Source organism: Corvus brachyrhynchos, unplaced genomic scaffold, assembly GCF_000691975.1.
Source record: "Corvus brachyrhynchos isolate BGI_N302 unplaced genomic scaffold, ASM69197v1 scaffold46, whole genome shotgun sequence".
NCBI lineage: Eukaryota > Metazoa > Chordata > Aves > Passeriformes > Corvidae > Corvus > Corvus brachyrhynchos.
This window is the reverse complement of record NW_008238838.1, coordinates 691,874-713,678: the sequence shown is the minus strand read 5'-3', so window position 1 is coordinate 713,678 and position 21,805 is coordinate 691,874. Positions and strand designations below refer to the sequence as shown.

The window sequence follows — 21,805 nt, the reverse complement described above, 5'->3', positions numbered from 1 at the left end:
TGGACTTGGATTCCTCAGCCTGGTTTGTTGGGAAACAAGATTTGCCGTGTTTCCTTTTTAATGGGCTCACTTCAACATGATATTCTCGCTCCAAAAGATGATATTCTTTTGGAAAAGCAATTTCAGGTTAAAAATTATGATTTTTTACAGCTTTTTAACTTCTCAAAAGATTAAACATTTTTCTTCGAGTTAATGCATCTGGAATCTCCCAGTCCTGTAAATGTTTCTCCTCTCTACGCCTGTGAATAAAAACAGACGACTTTTTCTAACCTCCTGCCCTTGAGGATTCAAAAGCAGGTGATGAAATAGTGCCAAACATGCCAAAGATAGGAAAAAAATACCGTTCTCTTCACTCCTCCTGTAATTTTTCTGCAAAACAAATGCAAATAACCTGCTTGTGCAGGTTCCAGGGAGAGACAGGAGCTCTTTGCGTACATTTACGCTGTGCTTTACTCAGCATGTTCCATCCACGGCTGCAAAAAGAGAACCTACCCGGCAAAAAAAAAAGTGCAGCTGCAGCACAGACAGCTGCAGATGTTCCAGATGCAGCACATGGCTCCGCTCCCTCCCCCAGGACGACGTCCCCAGGAGCACAGGGAGCCTGGCCCGTGTCCCATCGCCATCCCAGGGCTGGGGTTGGTGCCCTGGCTGCAGCTGCAGACTTGACTCCCTTTTTCCCTTCTGTTTTCTGCCTTCTCCCTCCCTGCAGTGCCAGCTCTGCAAACAGAAGGAGCTGCAGCTCTGCTTTAGGGGAGCCAAAGTGCAGATCTTTGCAGCAGAACTCTTGGGAATCCTTACAGCAGAGCCTGTAGGTCCCACAGCTGGGGCAGCTGAGTGCTGCTCTCACAGCAGACAGCGAGAACCCTGTTGTGTCCCTACCTGAGCTTCTCCCCTTCTCAGCTCACAAACACTTCAAGGGATGGGACTGAGTGTCACTGGGACAAATTGTCTTCGGCTGCCTCTGAGGAGTGAATTGCTCTAATGGAAATCACCAGTGGTTTTTGGCTGGGAGAGCAATTTTCTGGGAAATGAAAGGAGCCTGCTCTGATGGCTGAATGGAAAGAGCTGTGTCCCCCTCCCACTGCAGAGATGGTCTGGGTCATTTTCTGGGACTGTTTGGAGCAATATGTGACCTGCTGTAGGTTCTGGAGACAGGGACAGGAATCTGAGCCCACAGATCTGCCCCAGTGCAGGGAGACCCCAGACTGCTCTCCTGCAGAATGCTGCCATTGAGCAGGTTTCCATGGGGAAATGGAAAGAATATTCACATCCAACAACATTGGGAGGCCAAAGGGCCACGTCCCCAAAGGGCTCTGAGCTCTCCAGCCTCACTCCAGCTCAGTTTTAAAGCTGAGCTCAGGTTTTAGTGGTTTGGGGTCTGTGTAAGTCGTGTGTTTAATACATGAGCAAAATGCTGTGCAGGAGCTGAACCCAGGGCAGAGCTGGGGGCAGATTCCTGGTGTGGATGTGGGAAGTTTTCCGTGTCCATGTAAGCTGTGGGAATGCCTGGGGTGGGATGTGTGGTGCTTTCCAACACGTGCTGATGCCAGGGAAGGGTGTTTGTGCAGGGAGGTGGCAGACGGGGTGAAGGGAGGCTCAGCACCACGTGTGAGAATTCACCAGAGGCGTTCCTGGTGCTGTTTGCCTCCAGATCATTTAGGATCTTGATCCAAAACCTGCATTCAGCACAGGTCTGTCCTCTGCACACGCCAGGCTTGGCCCAAGGCAACAGAGTCCCAGAATCCCAGGATCATGTAAATTGGAGCAGCCCTCCCAGACCATCCTTGTGCCCGATGCCCACCTCGTCCCCAGCCCAGAGCACTGAGTGCCACATCCAGGTGTTTTTTGGACACCTCCAGGGGTGGGGACTCCAAATCTCCCTGGGCAGCCCCTTCCAGTGTTTAGCAACCCTTTCCAGGGAGAAATTCCAACCTGAGTCTCCCCTGGCACAGCTTGAGGGCATTTCCTCTTGTCCTGTAGCTGTTCCTGGGAGAAATCCCAACCCCCACCTGGCTCCTGGCAGGGGGCTGCAGAGAGGGACAGGATCCTTCTTGAGCCTTCCAAATTTGGTTGAGAATAGTGACAAACCATCCCAAAGTCTCAGAAATCCAACCTGAACTCAAGCAGAGCACAGGAAAAAGGGATGTGGTACCTTTCACAGAGGGAAGAAATCTCTGTGTGAATGCATGAATAGGGATGGAGGGGGGGAATTCTACGGGTTTAGTCTGTGGCTGTCCCATGTTTATGTTCACATGATGGAAGTGGTTGTGTGAACATCGGGGATGTTTGTGTACAAGGTGTGTGTTTGTGTGTTTGGTGGGGCTGTTGGCAAATTTAGGAAGATAAATCAGTGAACCCTGAAATCCAGCGTGTGTTGCCAGGGGTTTGTACCAATGTTCATTGTGAGGCCCTAAGAAAGTTTCCCGGTGTTGGAGCATCAATAAAATCTCTCTCACACCAACTCCCTGGTACCTCACAAAACCTGAGTCTGTGCAGCTGCTTTCCTCACCGTCAGGGCTGCAGCCTCTGTTCCCTTTAAACTGGTGGGAACTCCTCAAAACTCCTCTCTCCCACTTGTCAAACTGAGTGACAATTTGGGGCGACAGGTTCGAATATTGGGGGACTGGGGAGAGAGGAGCAGAGACCGCAGGGAATGCGTGAGCACAGTTCCCGCAGGAACACACTCTCAAAATCCTGCATAAAACCCTTCTCCTGAAAAGGCCATTTCTCAGATCTAAAAGGTTGTAGTGAAAAATATTGACCATGTTCAATAAACCCTCCTGTGAGTGTGTCAGTGCAGCCCCTTTTCACAGTGAGCGTTTTAAACTCTCCAGCTTCACTTGTGGCAGAGGAAAAGCAGCTGCAGCTTTGTGCCCTCCTAATTGTCTGTACTTGGTAAAACATTTCTCGATGATATTTGCGTGCCTGGTGATGAAATATCCCATTTTTAGCTCGGCAGCAGAAGAAGGGGAGGCTTTTTTAGGTCTCCTTTCATTTTGGCTGTGTGGCCAAGCAGGGATTTATGAGTTCAGGGGAGACAGTAGCCAGCACGCTCGGATTTTGCTTTTTATACTTTCTTTTTTTTTAATTGTTTTCCTTTGAAATTCCAGAGTTAGTGTTTTGTCTGCTTTCTCCCTGACCCTCTTCGGAGGCAGGCGTGTGTTTTTTCACCAGAAAAACTGGAAACAAAGAATCGTTGTCTTTAAGCTGTAGCAGGCAGGAAACCCAACTCACAAGGGATCACCCTGAGCCAGCGCTGTCCCAGAGTAGACTCCAGTTCTCTGAATTCAACCTGACAGCTTGTCTGGAGCACTTTCTAAGTAACCATTATCCTTCCTTTTCCCCCAGCAAAAGAGCCATTATTTTTCTGCCTGGGGTGCAGTGCAAGCAGTGTTATTGCACTGGGGGGGGGTCACAGGTTTGCTGGGGTGCCAGGCCCTCCCTCCCAGAGCCTTGGAAGTGCTTCGGCTGTTTCCTCAAACAAGAGTTAATTTGTTTCCTGATAATGGCTTGAAAGCTGTAAAACTGCCACGCTGTGCGTGTGCGTCTTCCCTTTTCTCTCCTGTGTGCGTGGCCTTTTTCTCCATGGATGTGAGGTTTGGGGTGCTTTCACTTCTGCATTTGTGCGTTTTCCAACAAGAGCCACCTCCAAGCCCGCTGATGGTTTGGTTTTACACCCCGTGCTGGGGGTAACATCCACGCGGTGCTGTGGACACGTTCCTGCCCACGCCTGGGTGTGTTCGGGGTGGTTCTGTAGGTGTGCAGAGGATGTGCAGCTGTGTGGCTGTGCCTTGGCTGTGCCTGCAGCCCTGCGTGGCTCAGGAACATCTCTGCTGGCTGGAGAGCATCTGCTTTTCCAAGCTGGCTCTGGGAGGGATTCTCAGGACACATTCTTCAGCCTCTGTGCACTGTGCATTGGGATTTCTGCTGCCGATATTAAAAAAAGCAACAACAAGGAAAAAAAATATTCTCATTGCTTCCTCCTTTTCTTCATAATGTGTCTTTGTGAGGCTCGCACGGGGCGAGGCAGACGTGGCTCAGGAAGTGCCAGCGCTGCACGGCTCGGGGATGTTTTTCCAGCCCCAGGCACGACTGGGGGCTGTCGCCTCTGCTCAGAGCAGGCAGGGAGCAAGTCTGAGTGGGGAGCAGAGCTCAGGGCTCTTGGCTGCCAGGAGCTCCTTCCCTGTGCCCGGGTCTGGCCAGGGACAGGGGCACAGGGCTCAAACCTGTCCTGAGCACGCCCTGCCCGGACCAGCTCATGGAAACCCCTCTGGAAACCACAGATCACAGAATCCCAGCACGGGCTGGGTTGGAAGGACCTTAAAGCCCATCCAGTCCCACCTCTGCCATGGGCAGGGACACCTTGCTCTAGCCCAGGTCACTCCAAGCCCTGTCCAGCCTGGCCTTGGACACTCCCAGGGACAGGAATACTGAATCCTTGTTCTGTTCCTGTACCATGTTGAGCTCCAGATCCTGTCTGACTCTGGAAATCAGTGGGCTTCAGCCACAGGGCTTTAACCCATCACTGATTTAGAACAGGAGTTCAATCAGAAATGTGTGATCCCTCTGATCTGTACTTCTATAAAGGCAGCAGTTCAGAACCAGGCTCTCAGCTACTTTCAGACACTCCCCAAGCTAAATCTGTTCTTCACATCCATCTCTGCAGTAGATTTCTCCCCTAAATCCAGCAGTCAGTCCCTTCTCACTTGGTTTGAGTTGACTTCAGGTCAAAACTCAGTGTTGCTCCAGGCCTGGATCTGGGATCTATAAAACAGGTTAACAGCAATGGTGAGATCAGAGGATCACAGAATCACTGACGCTGGAAAGGCCTCTGAGATCATCGAGTCCAACAGTGCACCCAGGTGGATGCAAAAGATGGTTTGATAATATTTTTCAATTGTGAAATAATCAAATAGCCTGATCATGTAGAATATAAGTAGTTTTGAAATCATTCTGCACTCAGTGAGTTGCTTCCTCTTAGTGAAGAGACTTAGAATCACTGATTTCCACCTCTGACCCCCGGAGCAGGGGTTCCTTAGCTCAAGGAAGAGCACATCGTGTCTTGAAGGAGAAAAGAGTGAGTTTGGTGCTTGAAGGACTGGGAAGTCTCATGTAACCATGGGAACAGTCCCGGTAACACTGGTCAGGAACGGCAAACAGCCCAGCGTGTGGCACACGTGCTAATGAATTGTTTTAATTAGCAGAGATGGTGAGTTGAAAAGCAGTTCCTTGCAGGATGAGTGATGCTGTGAGGTTTTGAGGCTCAGTGTGCTCAGTTGTGACACACGTGTCCCTGGAGCTGGGTAATGTGATGGGAAGTTGCAGAGCCATTGGCAAAGGCCAGAGGAGTCCTCAGAGCCTGCCCTGCTCCGGGCCCTGTCCCACCATCCCTGCCCACACCTACAGACAGGCGAGAGCCCAGAGCCCTCCCAGCTTTGTGCTGAGAGGAGCTGGAGCTCCTCTCTGCTGACCCTGGGAGGTTTGCACTGTGTGTGAAGCACTCAGAAATGTCCTGGGTCGCTGTGGGGCACTCAGAACGTGTCCATGGAACCAGGGAGGGACTTTTTGGGCTCCACAGCTTCAGTGTTTGGTGCCACCATTTAAACCAGTCCACTGAATGTTTCCTGGAGGAGCTGGGGGTGTTTCTGGCTCCCTTGTCCCTGCAGAAGGCTGCAGTCTGGGTTTCTGCTCTCCAGCTGGCCTTGAACACGATCCCAGCTCCTCGATGGGATCTCCAGGAGGTGGAAGGAGGCAGTGGGAGGGCTGGACACACAGACCTTGATGACGTGCTTGGGTCGCAGCAGCAGAGGGGTTTGTCCCCATGTTGGGACTTTTCCAAGGCACCAGGGGAGTGCCACACAGTCTCACACGGACAGGAAAAGCTGTGGGGTCCATGTCCTCCTCTCCCTCCCTCTCTATAAAATGGAGACCCCAAGGGACCACTTGGATTAGCCACAGGTCTGCATCCCTCAGGACACCTGGCTCTGCTTTCCCCATTTAGGGAAGCTAATTTAAATTCCAGCCACCAGGCCAAGATCCTTTCTTCCTCCTGAAGCAGGAGGACTCCTTGCAAACACCAGCCTGTGTTCTGCACGGAGAATGCATGGCCCAAAGCTGGAATGCAGGAGGAGCTGTTCTGGGATGACCTGTCTCACTTGGATTGGGAGCACGGGTATTTCCAGGCAGGAATTGGCCTTAGAGAATTCAGTGCAGCAGATCAGGAGAGGGGAAGGAGAAGGCTGCAGATCTGAAGTGGGCTATGAACTCCACAGGACTCTCCATGTACCTGACCCTCCTTTTCCTCTCTCCCTATAAAGCAGTTGCCACAAAATAGGCCCCTTGTGACACATCACAAGTCTCAATCCCCCAGGGCGCCTGGGGCTGCATTCCCCCGGTCTCCCTTCCTGGCTCTGTCTCCATGACTTAGGACAAGCCCCTTCCCATCGTGCAGCTGCCGAATTTCCTTGGAGGTATCAGCTCCAGAGACTCCTGGGCTTTCCATTCCTCCCCAGCCTTGTCTGTAGTGCCAGCATGGGTGGAATTCCAAATAAGATTCCCCTATAGTGCCCATAAAGCATTTAGTCCATAAATGACCCCACCCTACTACATCCATCCTAGAAAAATAAAGGCCCAAAAAATGCAGATATTCCAGGCCCAAAGCTCGTTGTTCTCCTGGAAAGCCTCACCAGGGCTGGTGGCACAAAGTGGTGCCTGACTCGGCCTGGCTGAGAGAGCCCCTCCGGAGGGAGCAGGATGAAGGGGCTGTCAGCACTTCCCAGCAGCTCAGGAAGCGCAGGCACTGTGAGCCCATTGTTCAGTGAAACCCCCCCTTGCCTCCCCTCTGTCCCAAACTCTCAGATTCATAAAACACCAGGGCTCTTTTCAAATATTTTGAACCTTTTAAAGCTTATCAGAGAGGGTTTGCTCCCTAATACATCATATCTCAAACCCAGACTCCCTAAAGCCTTGCTCGCTGGGCTGCACTCCAGCTGAAAGGACTGACAAGGATTTGGGATCATGGTGTGGGAATCCACCTGGGGATTTTCAGGCTGGTTTCCTGCAAAGGCAGTCTGTGTGTCTGTCCATCTGCCCCCAGCGATATCCATCAGTCTGTTCAGACTAAATATGCCCCAGAGGTGCTGGCAGGGGACAGGGGCTGTCTGGAGAGGTGGGCACAGAGGGTGGCAAGGTAGAAGCTGAGGGAGATTTGGGGTGAGAAAGTGGAGAGCAGGGCTAAAAGGGCACAGAGACCACTGCTGCAGCCTGCCCCACAGAGCCTGATCCTGGGAAAGGCAGCTACAGCCTGCAGAAAGTGCATTTATGCCTGAGAATAAATAAAATGCTATTTAACCTCCTTCCCAGGCGCGCTGTGAGTGCGAATGTTTGCAAAGCTGTGAGATCCTCGGTTGAAAGGTGCTGCGAAAGTGCAAAGCGTTATTAATATCCTTTACCTTCCTCCTAATAGACTGAGCATTCGTGCTGGGGAATTCCTGGACATAAACCAGACAGCTGCAGAGTGACAGTTCGTGAAAGCATCTATGATTTATTTGCTGCTCTTTAATTCCATTTTGTATTGAACACACATTTGTCATAGGGCTCTTGTTCCACGGGGCCTTTTAAGCCTAAATCAGACATGGGGACCTGATCCTTTCTGGGATAAATTTGCCCCCACTTCACTGTAGCCATTTGCTGATTTACACCGGGAGAGAACCCTGGTCCAAGTCTTAATTGGATGTCCATCCCATGGCAAGTTTTGGTGTAAAATCCAAACGGTTTTAATGACAGATAAGACTCTCCCTGTCACCGTCTGGCTGCAGTTCTGCAGGATCTCCTCGAGCCACTGGGCGTCAGGTCCTGGGAATGGTCCTGGTTTTGCAGGAACCCGAGTCTCTGGATGGGTTCCCTGGCTCTGCCTTTTCCATTTTGCTTTAAACACGTTCAGCTTTCGAGCCTGGGCCTGGAAGCCGGGAGGGCTGGTGTGGTTCTTTCACGTTGCAGGGATTTTTGTGAAATAAAAATAGCTTCCTGCTTTTTGATTTTTTTTTTTTTTTTTTTTTTGAGGAGGAGCGAAAGAGTTGGAAACTTGCAGTAGCTGAGTGGTGTTTCAACAGCAGGGCCCACACTGCTGGTTATCATATTGAACCCTTCTTACCACGGCAAAGTCACACTCAGGGCTAAATCTCATCCTACAACACAAGGTTGCCCCTATAAATCCCACACTTTGCTGCATAATCCATATTTATAGAGGAAAAACTGAGGCAAAGGGGCTCAGCCAGCCTGGATTAAACCTGGGCTGAGTCACATTCACACCGTCCTTCCAAGCTGTCATTTTACATCCTAAACTCCAGGCTACAGGAAACCCATTCACAGGGACCAGGCTTAGCTAAACTTCCCTGGAGAACCAGGCCTTGATCCTGCACAAGCTGCCGTAGGGATCCAGTGCTGGTCAGCACATCCGACTGGAATGGTGCCACTTTTTGGTGAAAACCTCTCTTTCTGGGGGGAGCAGGTTCCTCCTCTGGGACGCAGCTTCTCCCTCTGGAGGAGGAGGAGGAGGAGGAAGATCATCTCTCCAAGTCATGGCCCATTTATTTACTCAAAACACGCTGATGACTCTGGATCAAGCAGGCCCTTTGCAGCAGCTGATTCCCCTGAGTCGATGACCTGACCCCAAAAAGAATCAGAGAAAACTGAAAATTTTCAATGAGTTCCATGACTTTATGGGAAGGAAATTTCCCTCCATTTTGAAAAGGATTTTTCTGTTGGAAAAAGAATCTCTGCCCTTCTTTTAACGGGATCATCATATGGCATTTCCATTAGTGTCACTTAGGGCAGAACTGTTTATTGATGGAACAACCCAAAATGTACATCAGCATCTCAGCTGGTGTAAACCACTGAAGGGCCCTAATGGGATCCCCAATGGGGACAGGCATCCCAAATGGGGACAGGGATCCTGAATGGGGACAGGGATCCCGAATGGAACAGGGATCCTGAATGGGGCAGGGATCCCCAATGGGGACAGGGATCCTGAATGGGGACAGGAATCCCAAATGAGGACAGGGATCCCAAATGGGGACAGGAATCCCAAATGGGGACAGGGATCCCGAATGGGGACAGGGATCCCCAATGGGGACAGGAATCCCTAATGGGGACAGGCATCCTGAATGGGGACAGGGATCCCGAATGGGGACAGGGATCCCAAATGGGGACAGGGATCCTGAATGGGGACAGGAATCCCAAATGGGACAGGGATACCGAATGGGACAGGGATCCTGAATGGGGACAGGAATCCCTAATGGGGACAGGGATCCCGAATGGGGACAAGGATCCCAAATGGGGACAGGGATCCTGAATGGGGACAGGAATCCCTAATGGGGACAGGAATCCTGAATGGGGACAGGGATCCCGAATGGGGACAGGGATCCCGAATGGGGACAGGGATCCCTAATGGGACAGGGATCCCAAATGGGACAGGGCTCCCTGATGGGGAATGGAGCTCTCTTCTGGGACAGGGCTCCCTGCTGGGACAGTGTGCATGAGGCTGTCACCTCCCTCTTCCCGAGCTGTCCCATCCCACCCTTTGTCCCAGCTGGAACCACCGGGGTTTGTTTTCCAGTCCGATCTATTTGCAGTGGGGTTTGTGGTTTCTGTAAGAAGGGAAAAAAACAAACAAGTCAAATAAAAATAAAACCAGGCTGATGACATGAGCTCTGCTTTCCCCCTTCCCCTCTCTGCCCTCCTCCCTGGCTCCCCCACCCTCCCCTCTCCCGTCTCTCTGTGGTTTCCTTTCCATGCCAATAACTGCAGGGCTGTAATTCCAAAGCCTCAGCGGCTTTCCCAGCGCCACAGGAATGTGCCAGGGCCTGGGGTGGATCCACAGCCCCACAGGCAGGAGGTGCTGGGCAGAGGGGCACTTGGGATGGCCCTGGAGGATGCTTTTTTCTGTCTCCTTGAAAGAGCCTCCTTATAGTGACCTCAAATCCTCGGGTTTAAAATCCTCATTGAATTCCTGTGCAGTAATAACAGGGTTCATCTCATCCTCCTCCTCTGCCTGTGCTCCTCTGAATCCTGGGATAAGAGAAGGGGGTCTCCTTCTGGCTGGGATAGGTCACACTGGATTCCACTGAGTGCCATGACAGGACTTGGTCAGAACGTGTCAGGTCAAATCCCTGTCCCATTCAGGATCCCTGTCCCCATTAGGGATCCCTGTCCCATTAGGATCCCTGTCCCCATTCAGGATCCCTGTCCCCATTCAGGATCCCTGTCCCTATTAGGTATTCCTGTCCCCATTCAGGATCCCTGTCCCCATTAGGATTGAGAATTGCCCCAAGAGCCCCATTGCTGCATTTCCACCCCTATTTCCACCCTCTGTGAGGGGCCAGGGGAGCACTGGAGATGTGGGAGAGGAAAAAACACAGCCCTACAGAATCCAAGCCCGCTGGGACCATGAAGCAAAGCCAGATCCTTGCAAAGTTTTGTCTAGGAAAAGTTCATGTCAAGCCCTCTGTGCCCGTTGTCTTTTGTCACTAGAGCCCTCCTGTGAGGCAGGCAGGAGAGCAGGATGGGGCAGCAATGGGAATTCTGGCCTCTACAAGTAAGGTGTCCCAATGGGAATCACAAACTGTGCAGTGGAAGGTTGAAATGAGACTCAGGCCCAGCTGGCCTGTGCTGGGAGTGTCAGAAGGGCAGAAACTTTGGGGACAGGTACGAGGTAGAACTGGGGACAGATAAGAAGCAGAATGATGTTTTGGACACAGTAATACTTGTAGGGTTTGATAAGGGGCCAGGAGCAAATCCTCTGCACAGACTCCCTGGTAACCACGGGCCTGTCCCCTGCTGGGATGGTTTTACGGACAGATCTGGACAGGTCGGGCACATTCGGAGAGTTTCTGACAACTTTCCAGAAAAGCAAAGACCAGCAGGCAGATGAGGCCCCTGTGCTCGAGCCCTGCTCAGCCCAGTTCTTGTCCTTACTGGGTTTAGAGTGCCTGGGATTCCCGGCAGCGGGGTGACATCGCAGATAGTTCCCTGTTCCTAAAATCCGTGCTGCAGCTGGCACAGCCTGGTGGCCCTGAGCCACTGTCCCCAGTGCCACCGCTGGGGCTTCTGCCTGAGCACGGTGGGCACATTTAGCCCTCAGCCAGGTCCTCCTGGTGTAAATCAACGTGGCAGCACCTCTGAGGCCCCTCCCTTTGCTCTGCAGCTTCCTGAGCTGTGCTCGCCCCAAAGGTGAGAATTCTTCTTTGAGTCACGGTTTTCTGTCTTCAGAAATGACACAGAGAGGAGGAACAGATCTTCCTGTTGAAGGGATTGATACAAATCACCACAATATTTTCAAATAAATATTTGATAAACCCCAATATTTTTTTTGCCTAAAAATGAATTTGTATTTGCAAAAAATGTGGGAAAAGCTCCAACATGGAAGGAGGTACATTTAATAATCCAATTTTCTGTTCACAACGAACTAGAATGGAAGTTCAGTTGGAGTAAAAGACAGAAAATTAATGAAGTAGCTACATAATATTTTCCTTGACTCATTGCCTATTTAGGAAATTATAAATATCTATACAATGTTTTCCTTCTTGGTGTATTTTCATTTTACAGTGAAAACTTAAATTTCTAGGGATATCTCTTAATTTTATAGTGCAATCCCCAAAATATCAGCTTGTAGGCTGAGCAAACCTCTCCCTGGCAGTCGCTGTGATTCCTGCAGGATGTATTTTGTACTCTGTACCTGTTCTCTGCCCCTGTAAACCCCTTCTCTCTTCCCAGGCCCTCCTGTTGCGGGGACACAAAATGTGAATAAGACAACAGAGCAGCAGCGGCCCCAGCCAGGTGAGCGTGGATTCTGTGACCCTTGGATTGGGAGCAGCTGGGGGAACTCATGAGGGAATTAATGTGTGGAATTAACGTGTGGAGCAGCCCCTGGCAGGGGACAGGACATGGCCTGAGCTGTGCCAGCAGCTCTTCCCAACAGGCTCCGTTTGGCTGCTCTGCCCCGCTGCACTCCTTTTTCCCATGTTTGATGTTTTCTGGTCACCACACAGGCATGTCCAAGGAGGTCCCAGACTGTAAAAGCAGGCAGGTCTGAGAGCAGTGCCAGAAGCCGTGGCTGTGCCATTTGGGATCCCAGAAATACTTGGTGGTTGCCTGCTAAAGGAACATCCCTGTGCCAGGATCTGCAGTGTCCCCATGAGCTGAGCCCCCTGGGGCATCCCAGCGTGTCCCTTCCCACTGGAAGTGTCTCCAGACATCCCAGCAGGGCTTCCCCGGCCACAGAGGAGCAGAGGAGGGAAGCAGCCCCACAGGGCAGAGCAGGGGGTGTTTCCTGCTGCCTTCCCAGGGCCTTGCAAAGGCCAAGCCCACCTTCCCTGGCGGCACAGCTGCTTTCCATCCCCGTCCTCTGTTCCAGGGCTTGGTTCTCTTGGCACCGGTTCAATCCACGAGCAAACGCTGCAGATCCAAAGCACCACAACCAGAGAGAGGCAAAGGAGAAGGGTAGAGATTAGGTCTGAGGAGGCCCCACAAAAAGGGAAGGAATTCATTCCTAATAAATGCTTTGTGGGGTTTTCAAGAACCACTCAGCCTTGGTGGAGCCAGCAACAAACTCCTGTTACTCTCATCTCTCTAATGCTGTGTTTGCTTCACAAAGAGAGACTCGGGTGAATATTTCCTGCCCTCCCAGGGCAGCAAGCTCAGCTGCTAGCAAGTGAATCTGAGAATCTCATCTGCTCTCCTTTTTATTTAGCCCTTTTTTATGAGGAGAAATACATTTGCTCCTGCTGTGTGGCTGTTCTCCTATCCCACACTCCTTTTTTCCACGTTTGATATTTTCTGGTTGCCACACAGTGCAGGGTATGTCCAAGACTGTGAAAGCAGGCAGGTCTGAGAGCAGTGCCAGAAGCCGTGGCTGTGCCATTTGGGATCCCAGAAATACTTGGTGGTTGCTTGCTAAGAAGGAAAGAAGGAGCACTTCCAGGCCCTGGGAGAAGGGGCAGAAAGAGTAGAGAAAGAAAATGAAAATTTGGTTTCTAGAACAAACACAATGACCTGGAGTTTCTTGTTGATGAAGCATCCTTTAAATTTTGTCGGGTGATTTTTTAAAAATTTATTTATATTTTAGATCCGTACCAAATCCTGGGGCCCACCAGCAGCCGTCTTGCCAATCCAGGTGAGTTCATTTTACATTTCAGACACCCGTTATCAAAGAGGTGAATTTCCCTTCGGAGCTGCTGCTCCAGCCTGCACTGGAGGAGCAGCTGCTGTCCCTGCACCCATGGGGTGGCCTGTGAGAGCCCCTGGCCTCAGTAGCTGTGACCTCACAAGGGCTTTTGCCAAAATCCTTACAGAAAAGTGAGGAAAGTGGTACAACATCACCTCTGTCGGGACAAAATAACCATCCTGGATGTTCTGCCCCAAACCCAGCACTCCCTAAGAAGAGTTTTGTAGCAGACTTAAGTGCTGGTCTCCCAGATTTGCAGCACAGGTTAATTTTTCACTGCCTGCTGTGGGTTACATGAAAAAAGGCACAAAACATCTCTGAAAGGTGCAGTGTAGCTGTCCCTAGCACATCATCTGCAGTAAATAATCCTGATTTTAGGGAGTAAGGCCTGGAGTAAATCCTTCTCGAACTAACCAACAGTGAACACATGGGATGCCTGTAAGGAAACATCCTCCTAAGGCTCTTAACTTACTCTTAACTACCTGTACAACTACACCGAGTAAAACCAGGAATCATCTTGGGAACAAATCATCCCGTGTAACTCAGCTCACCCGCTGGAGAGAGACCTGGAGGTATCCAAAACAATCTCCATGGCAAACAGTGAGCAGTGGAGGGGTGAAGTACATTGTGCTGCCCAGTCAGTGAAAATTCTGCAGAGCAGTGTCCTCACTGAAAGCCCTGTTTATGAACAGCCCGAGCATTTTAAGGCCAAAGGCAACCATTATGAAATCTAACGTGACCTCAGGCGCGGGCCCAGAACAAAGGGCTGAGTAACTTGTTTGCTGGGAACAGTTTATCCACTCCTAGGGCCGCCTTTCCAAGGCCTGAAGGAGCAGTTCCCAGTCGAGATCGAGATAGTCCTTCTGTTTCCTGCCTTTGTGTGTGCCCCGGAGCAGGAAACCCCGAGTCATTTCCTCTCCCCTTGGCTCGTGTCTGCAGGGAGCGGGCAGATCCAGCTGTGGCAGTTCCTGCTGGAGCTGCTCTCGGACAGCTCCAACGCCAGCTGCATCACGTGGGAGGGCACCAACGGCGAGTTCAAGATGACGGACCCTGACGAGGTGGCGCGGCGCTGGGGCGAGAGGAAAAGCAAACCCAACATGAATTACGACAAGCTGAGCCGGGCACTGCGATACTACTACGACAAGAACATTATGACCAAGGTGCATGGCAAGAGGTATGCCTACAAATTTGACTTTCACGGCATCGCCCAGGCCCTGCAGCCCCATCCCACCGAGTCCTCCATGTACAAGTACCCGTCGGATCTGTCCTACATGCCATCCTACCACGCCCACCAGCAGAAGGTGAACTTTGTGCCCCCACACCCCTCTTCCATGCCTGTCACATCATCCAGCTTCTTTGGAGCAGCCTCCCCCTATTGGACCTCCCCTGCAGGAAGCATTTACCCCAACCCCAACGTGCCCCGCCACCCCAACGCCCACGTCACACCACACTTGGGCAGCTATTACTAAATGTTTTCATCTGCCAGTGGCCTTGAGCAGTGTGGTCGGACTTTTTCTTTACTCCTGGGATTTTTATGGTTTTTGGGGGGACCCTTAATGGATAATTGTGGCCTTTCTGGGGAAGAATTAAAACTGGATATTGGTTATTCCTGGACCAAACCTTTTACTTTTGTAACTTTGCCTCTTGTGTCTTGAACTGAGAGATGGAAGCTCCTGTGGGCCAGTACTCTGCATTTTCTTTGGGGTTTAAGGCTTGTGTCCTCTGTAGGAAGTGACAATGAAGATGGTTCACCATTCCCTGGAATGATTATTAGCTTTTGGATGAGAGGAATTTTTAAGGATTCAAAGGCTTTTGACAAGGCATAGATCCAGCAGTGGGTCATAGGAAAAGATGACCACAATGGGGTTTTTCTCACTGGCCATTTGACCATTCAGTGGAGGACGCTGGGCTGCAGGGGACCACAACTGGAATCTTAGCTCTAAGGCAGAGGAGGATTCTCACCCAACTGGAAATTAAATATATATATATTCATATATATATATGTACGTGTATATTTTAAGAAGTAAAGGGCATTGAAGGAACTTTTCTAGAGTACAACTTCATCCGACTGTGTCTGAACTCAGAAAGCAGCAGAAAGCAGAACAAAGCGTAAGGCAAAGTCCAGCACAGACATTCCTTGGAAGCAGAAGTGAAGTGAATAAACGACAGCAGGTCCCTGGCTCTGCCCGAGCTGCGGGGCTCTGGAAGCACCGATTCGCGAACGCTGTGCGTTTGTCAGCCCGTCAAACCAAGGGTCAACAAACCAGAAGGCAAATTACTGTATAAATTATGCAGAGTTATTTTTCCCTATATCTCACAGTTTTAAAAGAAAGAGTAAATAAAACGAGTTGACCTCGGTCACAAATGCAGGTTTGTTTTTTACTACCAGCTCGGTTGTTTTTGTTTATTTTTTTAATGTAATTTGTACATCTTTTCAATCTGTACATTTGGGCTGTAGCTTTGTACGTTTTGCTAAAAAAAAAATAATAAAAAATAAGACATGAGTAATGTATCTGTTGGAGATAGGCTTGGTCCTGCAACTGGATCCATGACTGACCCCCAAAGTGGCCAGAAACCTTCCAGATTGCCCTGGGTTTGTCTAGAGGAGAGGATTTTCTGTATTAGTCTGTTGTAGCTGTCTGCAAATTAACTCCACTTACTCCCATGTTTGCATTGAGGCTGATTGAAAACAGGCCCAGCATCTCAAGGCAACCATTGCAATATTCTGTGATCGCTTTTCACCCAAATCCTGAACTTTGGGAAGACCTTAACCACTTCATAGATAAAAAACGACAAAATACTTCTTTTTTTGATGGCTTCTGCTGGGGGGTTCTGTGGAAATCCGACCCCTTCCAGAATTCTCAGCCATCCCCAGCTCTGCACGTGTGAATGTGACGCTGCACAAGCGGCGGTTTGGTGCCGTAAACAGAGGGTAAACCACAAGCGTTTGGGGTTTGGAACAGATGTCTGGGGGGCGAGATTTCCATGTACAACCCATTAGCTGGCTTGTATTAAGTGGCAGCCAATTAACAGGATCACAACTATCTAGTCTAGACCAACCCCTGGGACTCTGTGGGGGCGGGATTTGGTCCATGTGCGTCCCATTGCAGGAGGGGAGGCTGAAACCAGAGCGTTGGAGTCTGCTCAGAACATTAAACACAAGCACTGATGCCATTATTTAACAAAGTGGGAAGAGAAGATCAGGCTAATCCAGTCAAGTCTTAGTGCTTTCGGGGTGTTTTTAAGTAACATTTCTGCAATAATCGCAAAATTTAAGTATGGAGAAACTACCCATGGAAATGGGGCTTTTGCTACTATATATATGCAATGTACTTTTTGGATATTAAAATATATATAATTTTGCAAGCTATCTTGGTGGGTTGTTTTTTTTAAAATGTATTAATGTTACAATGAAATAGTTGTATGAAGAAGATGATGTAAAAAAAAGTGACAAAATAAATGGTGGTTTTCTTCTCTAAGGCATCACATTGTCCCACTCTCTCCCTCCCCTCCCACACCTGCATGAGCTTGAAATTGAATTTAGCTAAAAAGGGAAAGAAAGCAGCTCCACAGTAGTGGCAACCCATCCTGGCCACTGCAGTATCCACCCACTTGGTCCAGAAAGTTGTTGCCAGAGTTGGTCAGACCTGATTTGGTTGTTGGAGGGATAAAAACCCAGGCTCTGGCTTTTGTCCGTGGAGAGAGAGAGAGAGAAAGTGGAAGGCCAGAGCAGAGGAGCTGAAGTGTTGAGGTGGCTCTTGGGGTGCCCCAGGGCCCTCAGGAATGTCAGTGTGTGCCCAGCCTGCTCCTGTTTCACACCTATCCCCAAAGCCCGGGGAGAGCCAGTGCTCCTCAGCATTCCTGAGGTGGAGGCTGCAAAAACAAGCACTGCCAAGGAATCTTCTGATTGTGGGTAAAGGTCAGGCCGAGGCACATCCTGCAGCTTTGCACGGTGGTCCTGAGAGATATCTGGAGCCCCTGCAGACCTGATAAAGCCTTGGGAAGGCAGGGCTGCACGAGCACAGCACTTCCTTCCTGCACACAAGCTTTTGTTGCTGAGCGCCAGGACAAGGCTTGATCGGCTCGGGAAAAGGGCCACTTCCAGCACCCCAGAGCTGCTCCCTCTGTGGATTCCACTGGAGCTGCTCAATTTAGTCACAAGAGCGAGTGGTTTGTTGCTTATCTCCGTTGTTTTCCACTGCAGCAGCAGTGAGGTTAATTCTGACTGGGCAACATCAGTGGAAATATCAAATGTTTTATTTGAATACCGTGTCCTGCCCACCTGCCAGTAATAGGAAAATCAGAAGATGAGATTGCACAAAAGCGTCTAAAGGCAGAATCTGAAGGTTATCAGACTGTAAAGATGTCCCTGATAGCAAAATTTGGCCAGCAGGAACCCTGGGGGGGAAAAAAGACGTTTGAAAATAACCAACAATTTGAGAAGCATCTGATTCTGGCTGTGCAGTGTGTTAAAGGAGCCCTCCTGAGAAGGGAGGTGATCAGCAGCATCCCAGCTCAGGTCCTCTCTGCCTCCTTTCATCCTTCCCTTCAGGGTACTCGCTGGCATTAATCTTTTCTAGTATCCACTAATATTTAGCTTCAGATATTAATTATTTCTAGTATTTGCTAACATTTAGCTTTAGACAGATTTTGCCTCCCACTCCCAGCATTCCCATGGAATCCAGAGACCTTAGGGCAAGGAGATCTCACCCCAGAGTGCCCGACAGCCTCACACTGCTGGGACACTTCCCAGGCACCGTTTAGAGCATCTTCATAAGATCTTAACAGTTTACATCCCTCAGGTAGAGAAAGAGCAGTGAGGCAGGGATTGGAGTAGTAGATTTGTACCCCTCGACATCAGCCTGGCTTTGCCACGTTGGCAGTGCCAGGGGTGGGACCAGGGGGATCTCCCCTCCCAGCCCAGGTTTCTGGGGCACACTGGGACACAACAAACAAAGAATTTGACAGCCCTAATGCTCCTTTCTGTTTTTCCCAGGAGAACAAGGCAGATGGAATTCAAGTATTTCAGGCTTAAAGCAGAAAGTTTACCAGACAGATGGCTGGGATCACATGGCTGGGAGCTGGGAGTCAACAGGGGCAGCAGAAAACCTTCTCTGCATCGAAGTTCAGGACTCCGAGCTCCCCAGGAAACCCAGCTCCCATTGCAATCAGGGTGAATTCAGCTGCTGATTTCCAGGGATCTGGTATTTCCCCTGGATTTCTGTTCCACCAGCCTCAAACTCTGAGTGGGATCTGGCTCAAACATGCCAAGCTGGAATTAACCCTCCATTCCTCTGTCTACAAATAGAGGGTGCAGCCGGTACCTTGAGTCGAGTCAGCAATGGCTTTACAGGCTCAGAGCTCTGGCTGCCTTGGCTGGATCTCTGTGCTGGTTTTCTCTGTTTGAGCTGGTCCTGCCTCTGGGTGTGTGAATTCCTCCTGCTCAGTTACAGCCAGCAGGTTTAGAACCTGCCTTGGACTGGATTTTGTAGCAGCCTTTGTATCCCCACTGCTGGGAGTCCAGACGATGGAGCTCCCAGCTTAAGCACTTGTTAGATGCTCTAAACTGAGGGATGACAAATCCTTCCAGAGCCAGGCACCTGAGATCACTCCTGTCCAGAACCCCTGGATGCCAGAACCCACCCCCTGCACACACTGTGCCTTCCTGCTTTATATACCTAAAAATTGTATTTTAGCCCTGAGGATGGACTTCCAAACAAGTGTAGGTTTCTAACAGAGTACTGTGGCAAAGGAAAACGATTTCCCTGTGCCAAGACCTTTCCTGAGTAAAGACAAAGCCAGATTTCTCATACTCGTGCCCAACAAGTGCACTCCAGCCCAAATGAGACATTAATTATGGGGGAAATGTGCCATAACTTCTGCTGAGGTAAATATTTAATGTGGGGCTGGCCTTGCCCAGCGATATTTCATGCACATTAATGGCAGTAGATGCCTGGGCCTGAAGCTTTGTGCTCAAAGGAGGATGAACCCAGCTGCTGTTTCCCACCTCTGTGTCACAAGGAAAGAGCCATCAGGCTGTAAATGCTGGATGAAAGCAGCCAGCTTCACTTCATTATCCTATTACAATAATAGAGTTTTTACAGGCTGCTTTGCTGTGCTGATCCAGTATTTTTAATAAGTTCTGTGAAATTAGTTGGTGAGACTTCAGCCTCCTGCCTACCAAAGTCTGTTCTCCACATCAAACCGAGCGTGGCTGCATTTGGTGTTAATTAGAGCTGCAGTCCAGAGGCACGTCAGGGGCTGGCATTTATAAATCCACTTCAAAGATCTTATTTGTATATTTTTGCACAATACCCAGCATAACATATACATGACAATTTTCATCTGTGAAATCAGAACTCGCTGCAAATAAAGCTCAGACCTTTCTGTCGTATCAGAAAAGAACTGGGAGACCTCTGACTAAGGTCATGTGGAGAAGGACAACACGAAGTTTAGCTTGTGTGTTATGATTTTTCCCACTACAGAGGTAGAAATCCCTGCACATGAAGGGATTCTTCTATTATTTCAGATTCTTCTGTTATATCAGAATAGAATTAGAGATCCTTGGCAATAATCAGCTCTTCAGGCTCCAAGAGCAGCAAACAGAGCCTGATACCAAAGCCACTGAGTGTGAAGACCAAAGGCAGAGCAGTTTTGAGGCCATGACAGCAGTCACCCCATCAGCCCTGCATCCTGCATCGCGGTAGCTGCCCCCAGGATCTGCCCTGTGCCCGCAGGGGATGGCACAGCTGGGTTTGCAGCTGAGCAGCCACCCCGACCCGGATAAATAACTGCAGCAGGAGGGGCTTTGGGCAGCGCAGGTTCCCGAGGGGAACCTAACCAGGGGCAGGTACAAGGGCATTCAGTCCTGGACTTCTGATTTGAAGTTGCGGTGGTGAAGGAGGATGTGGAGCCAGGGGCTCTGGCAGTTTGGTGCGATTTCACCCCCAGAGCTGGCTCCTTCCTTTCCAGGAACTGCTGCAAACTTGTTATTTGCTCTGGCTTTTCCTGAAGTTTCTGTCTCCTGGAGCTGTAAAGTCCAGTGCTGGATGCACCTCCCCTCCCTGCTGCTGCACGTGCCATGCTCAGGCCAGCAGAGTCTCCTCCTGCAGCCCTGCTGGCAGCTCGGGCTGGGCATGGACCTCTCCAGCCCTTGGGAGCACAGGGTCGGTGTCAGTATATATATATCTACATGTTATATATATATACATGTTACATATATACACTTGCCACACCCCTGGCAGTGTCCACGGCCAGGCTGGACGGGCCTTGGAGCAGCCTGGGACAGTGGGAGGTGTCCCTGCCCATGGCAGGGGGTGGAACTGGATGGGCTTTAATGTCCCTTCCAACCTAAAAGTGATTCCATATCACTTTATGTATATTTCATAGAACAGTATATATATACATATGTATTTGATATAATTGTGTATATATATATATACATATTTGATATAATAGTGTGCTGTAGTGTTAAGGTAAAACAGATTAAGAGGGGGGGATTTAAAAACTTCCCTTAATGCCCCATTTCTGGATCCTCAAGGCTGAGCAGGAGCTGAGCAGCTCCCCAAAATCCTCAGCCAGCACATTCCAAGCTCTGCAGACCCAGGGGTACCGGCATCCCAACCTTGTTGTGGGAATTTGGGGAGCAGCATCCTTCTCCATGAGGGATAGAGGGGAGCAGGGGGTGGAAGGAGATGAGCTTTAAGGTCCCTTCCAACCCAAACCATCCTGGGATTTTGGGCCGGTTCCATAGCGGTGTGTGCGGAGCTCCAGGCACAACAGCACCACCGGATCTGGGCTTCCAGAACCATCCCAAGGGATGTGATGGCTCTCTGGCTCTGCCACAGTGACAGTGACTCCTTGGGGGGGGTTGGCTCCCTGCTGCACCAGGAGCACTTCCAGAGCACGGGGGAGCTTCATCTGAACAGGAACCGTGGGCACTGCTGCCAAACTAACCCAGGGCAAGGACTCGGGGCCTTCCCGAGGTGATCTGTGGTAGAATCATGGATTCAGTGAGATTGGAAAAGCCCTCTGAGGTCGTGGAATCCAAGCATTAATCCAGCCCTGCTGTGCTGTTGGGTTTTAACAGCTGGGGAAACTGAGGCACAAAGCAGGGAGCAGTGTCTGATGTGGCGTCACAGAGCAGAGTTCCCTGTGGAATATGGGTCTCTCCTGACCCAACCTCGCCGTTCCCGACCCCTCTGCTCCACTTTAGATGCAGCATCAGCCGATGTTTACAGCCCCAGCGCACCACTCACACACCACCTCCGAATTCACTGCCGAGAATTCCCTTACACTTCTGTGAAGGGGCTAAATACATCCAGCTAGCACGGCCCGTGCCAAAACCGAGCCACTAAATGCACTGAACTTTGTGTCATAAAACACGGAACAGTCCCAATAAATTCCTGCTTTGCTTTTCAAGGCTGCCGTGGTCGCGCTGCGGAGTTCGGGGCTGCGGAGCGGCTGATCCGCAGGTGAGCGGTGCCATCCTGTGGCAGCGGCACAGAAAACACCGCTGGATCCCTCGCATCCCCGATGCTCCCCAGCATCCCCGATGCTCCCCAGAATCCCCATGATCCCCCG

The 21,805-nt window shown here is 50.4% G+C and overlaps 1 protein-coding gene across 3 annotated transcripts in view; it reads left to right on the top strand.

Annotated features, from left to right (window-relative positions):
- FLI1 (Fli-1 proto-oncogene, ETS transcription factor) overlaps positions 1-16,701 on the top strand; it is an 89,680-nt gene extending 72,979 nt beyond the window's left edge. For all 3 annotated transcript variants that reach the window (XM_017738524.1, XM_017738523.1, XM_017738525.1), the window contains 3 exons: positions 11,773-11,835; positions 13,124-13,171; positions 14,162-16,701. In XM_017738524.1, the coding sequence (XP_017594013.1) occupies positions 11,773-11,835; positions 13,124-13,171; positions 14,162-14,691 (641 nt within the window). In that variant the 3' untranslated portion in view covers positions 14,692-16,701. The remainder of the gene's footprint in view (positions 1-11,772; positions 11,836-13,123; positions 13,172-14,161) is intronic.
- Positions 16,702-21,805: the final 5,104 nt, after the last annotated feature.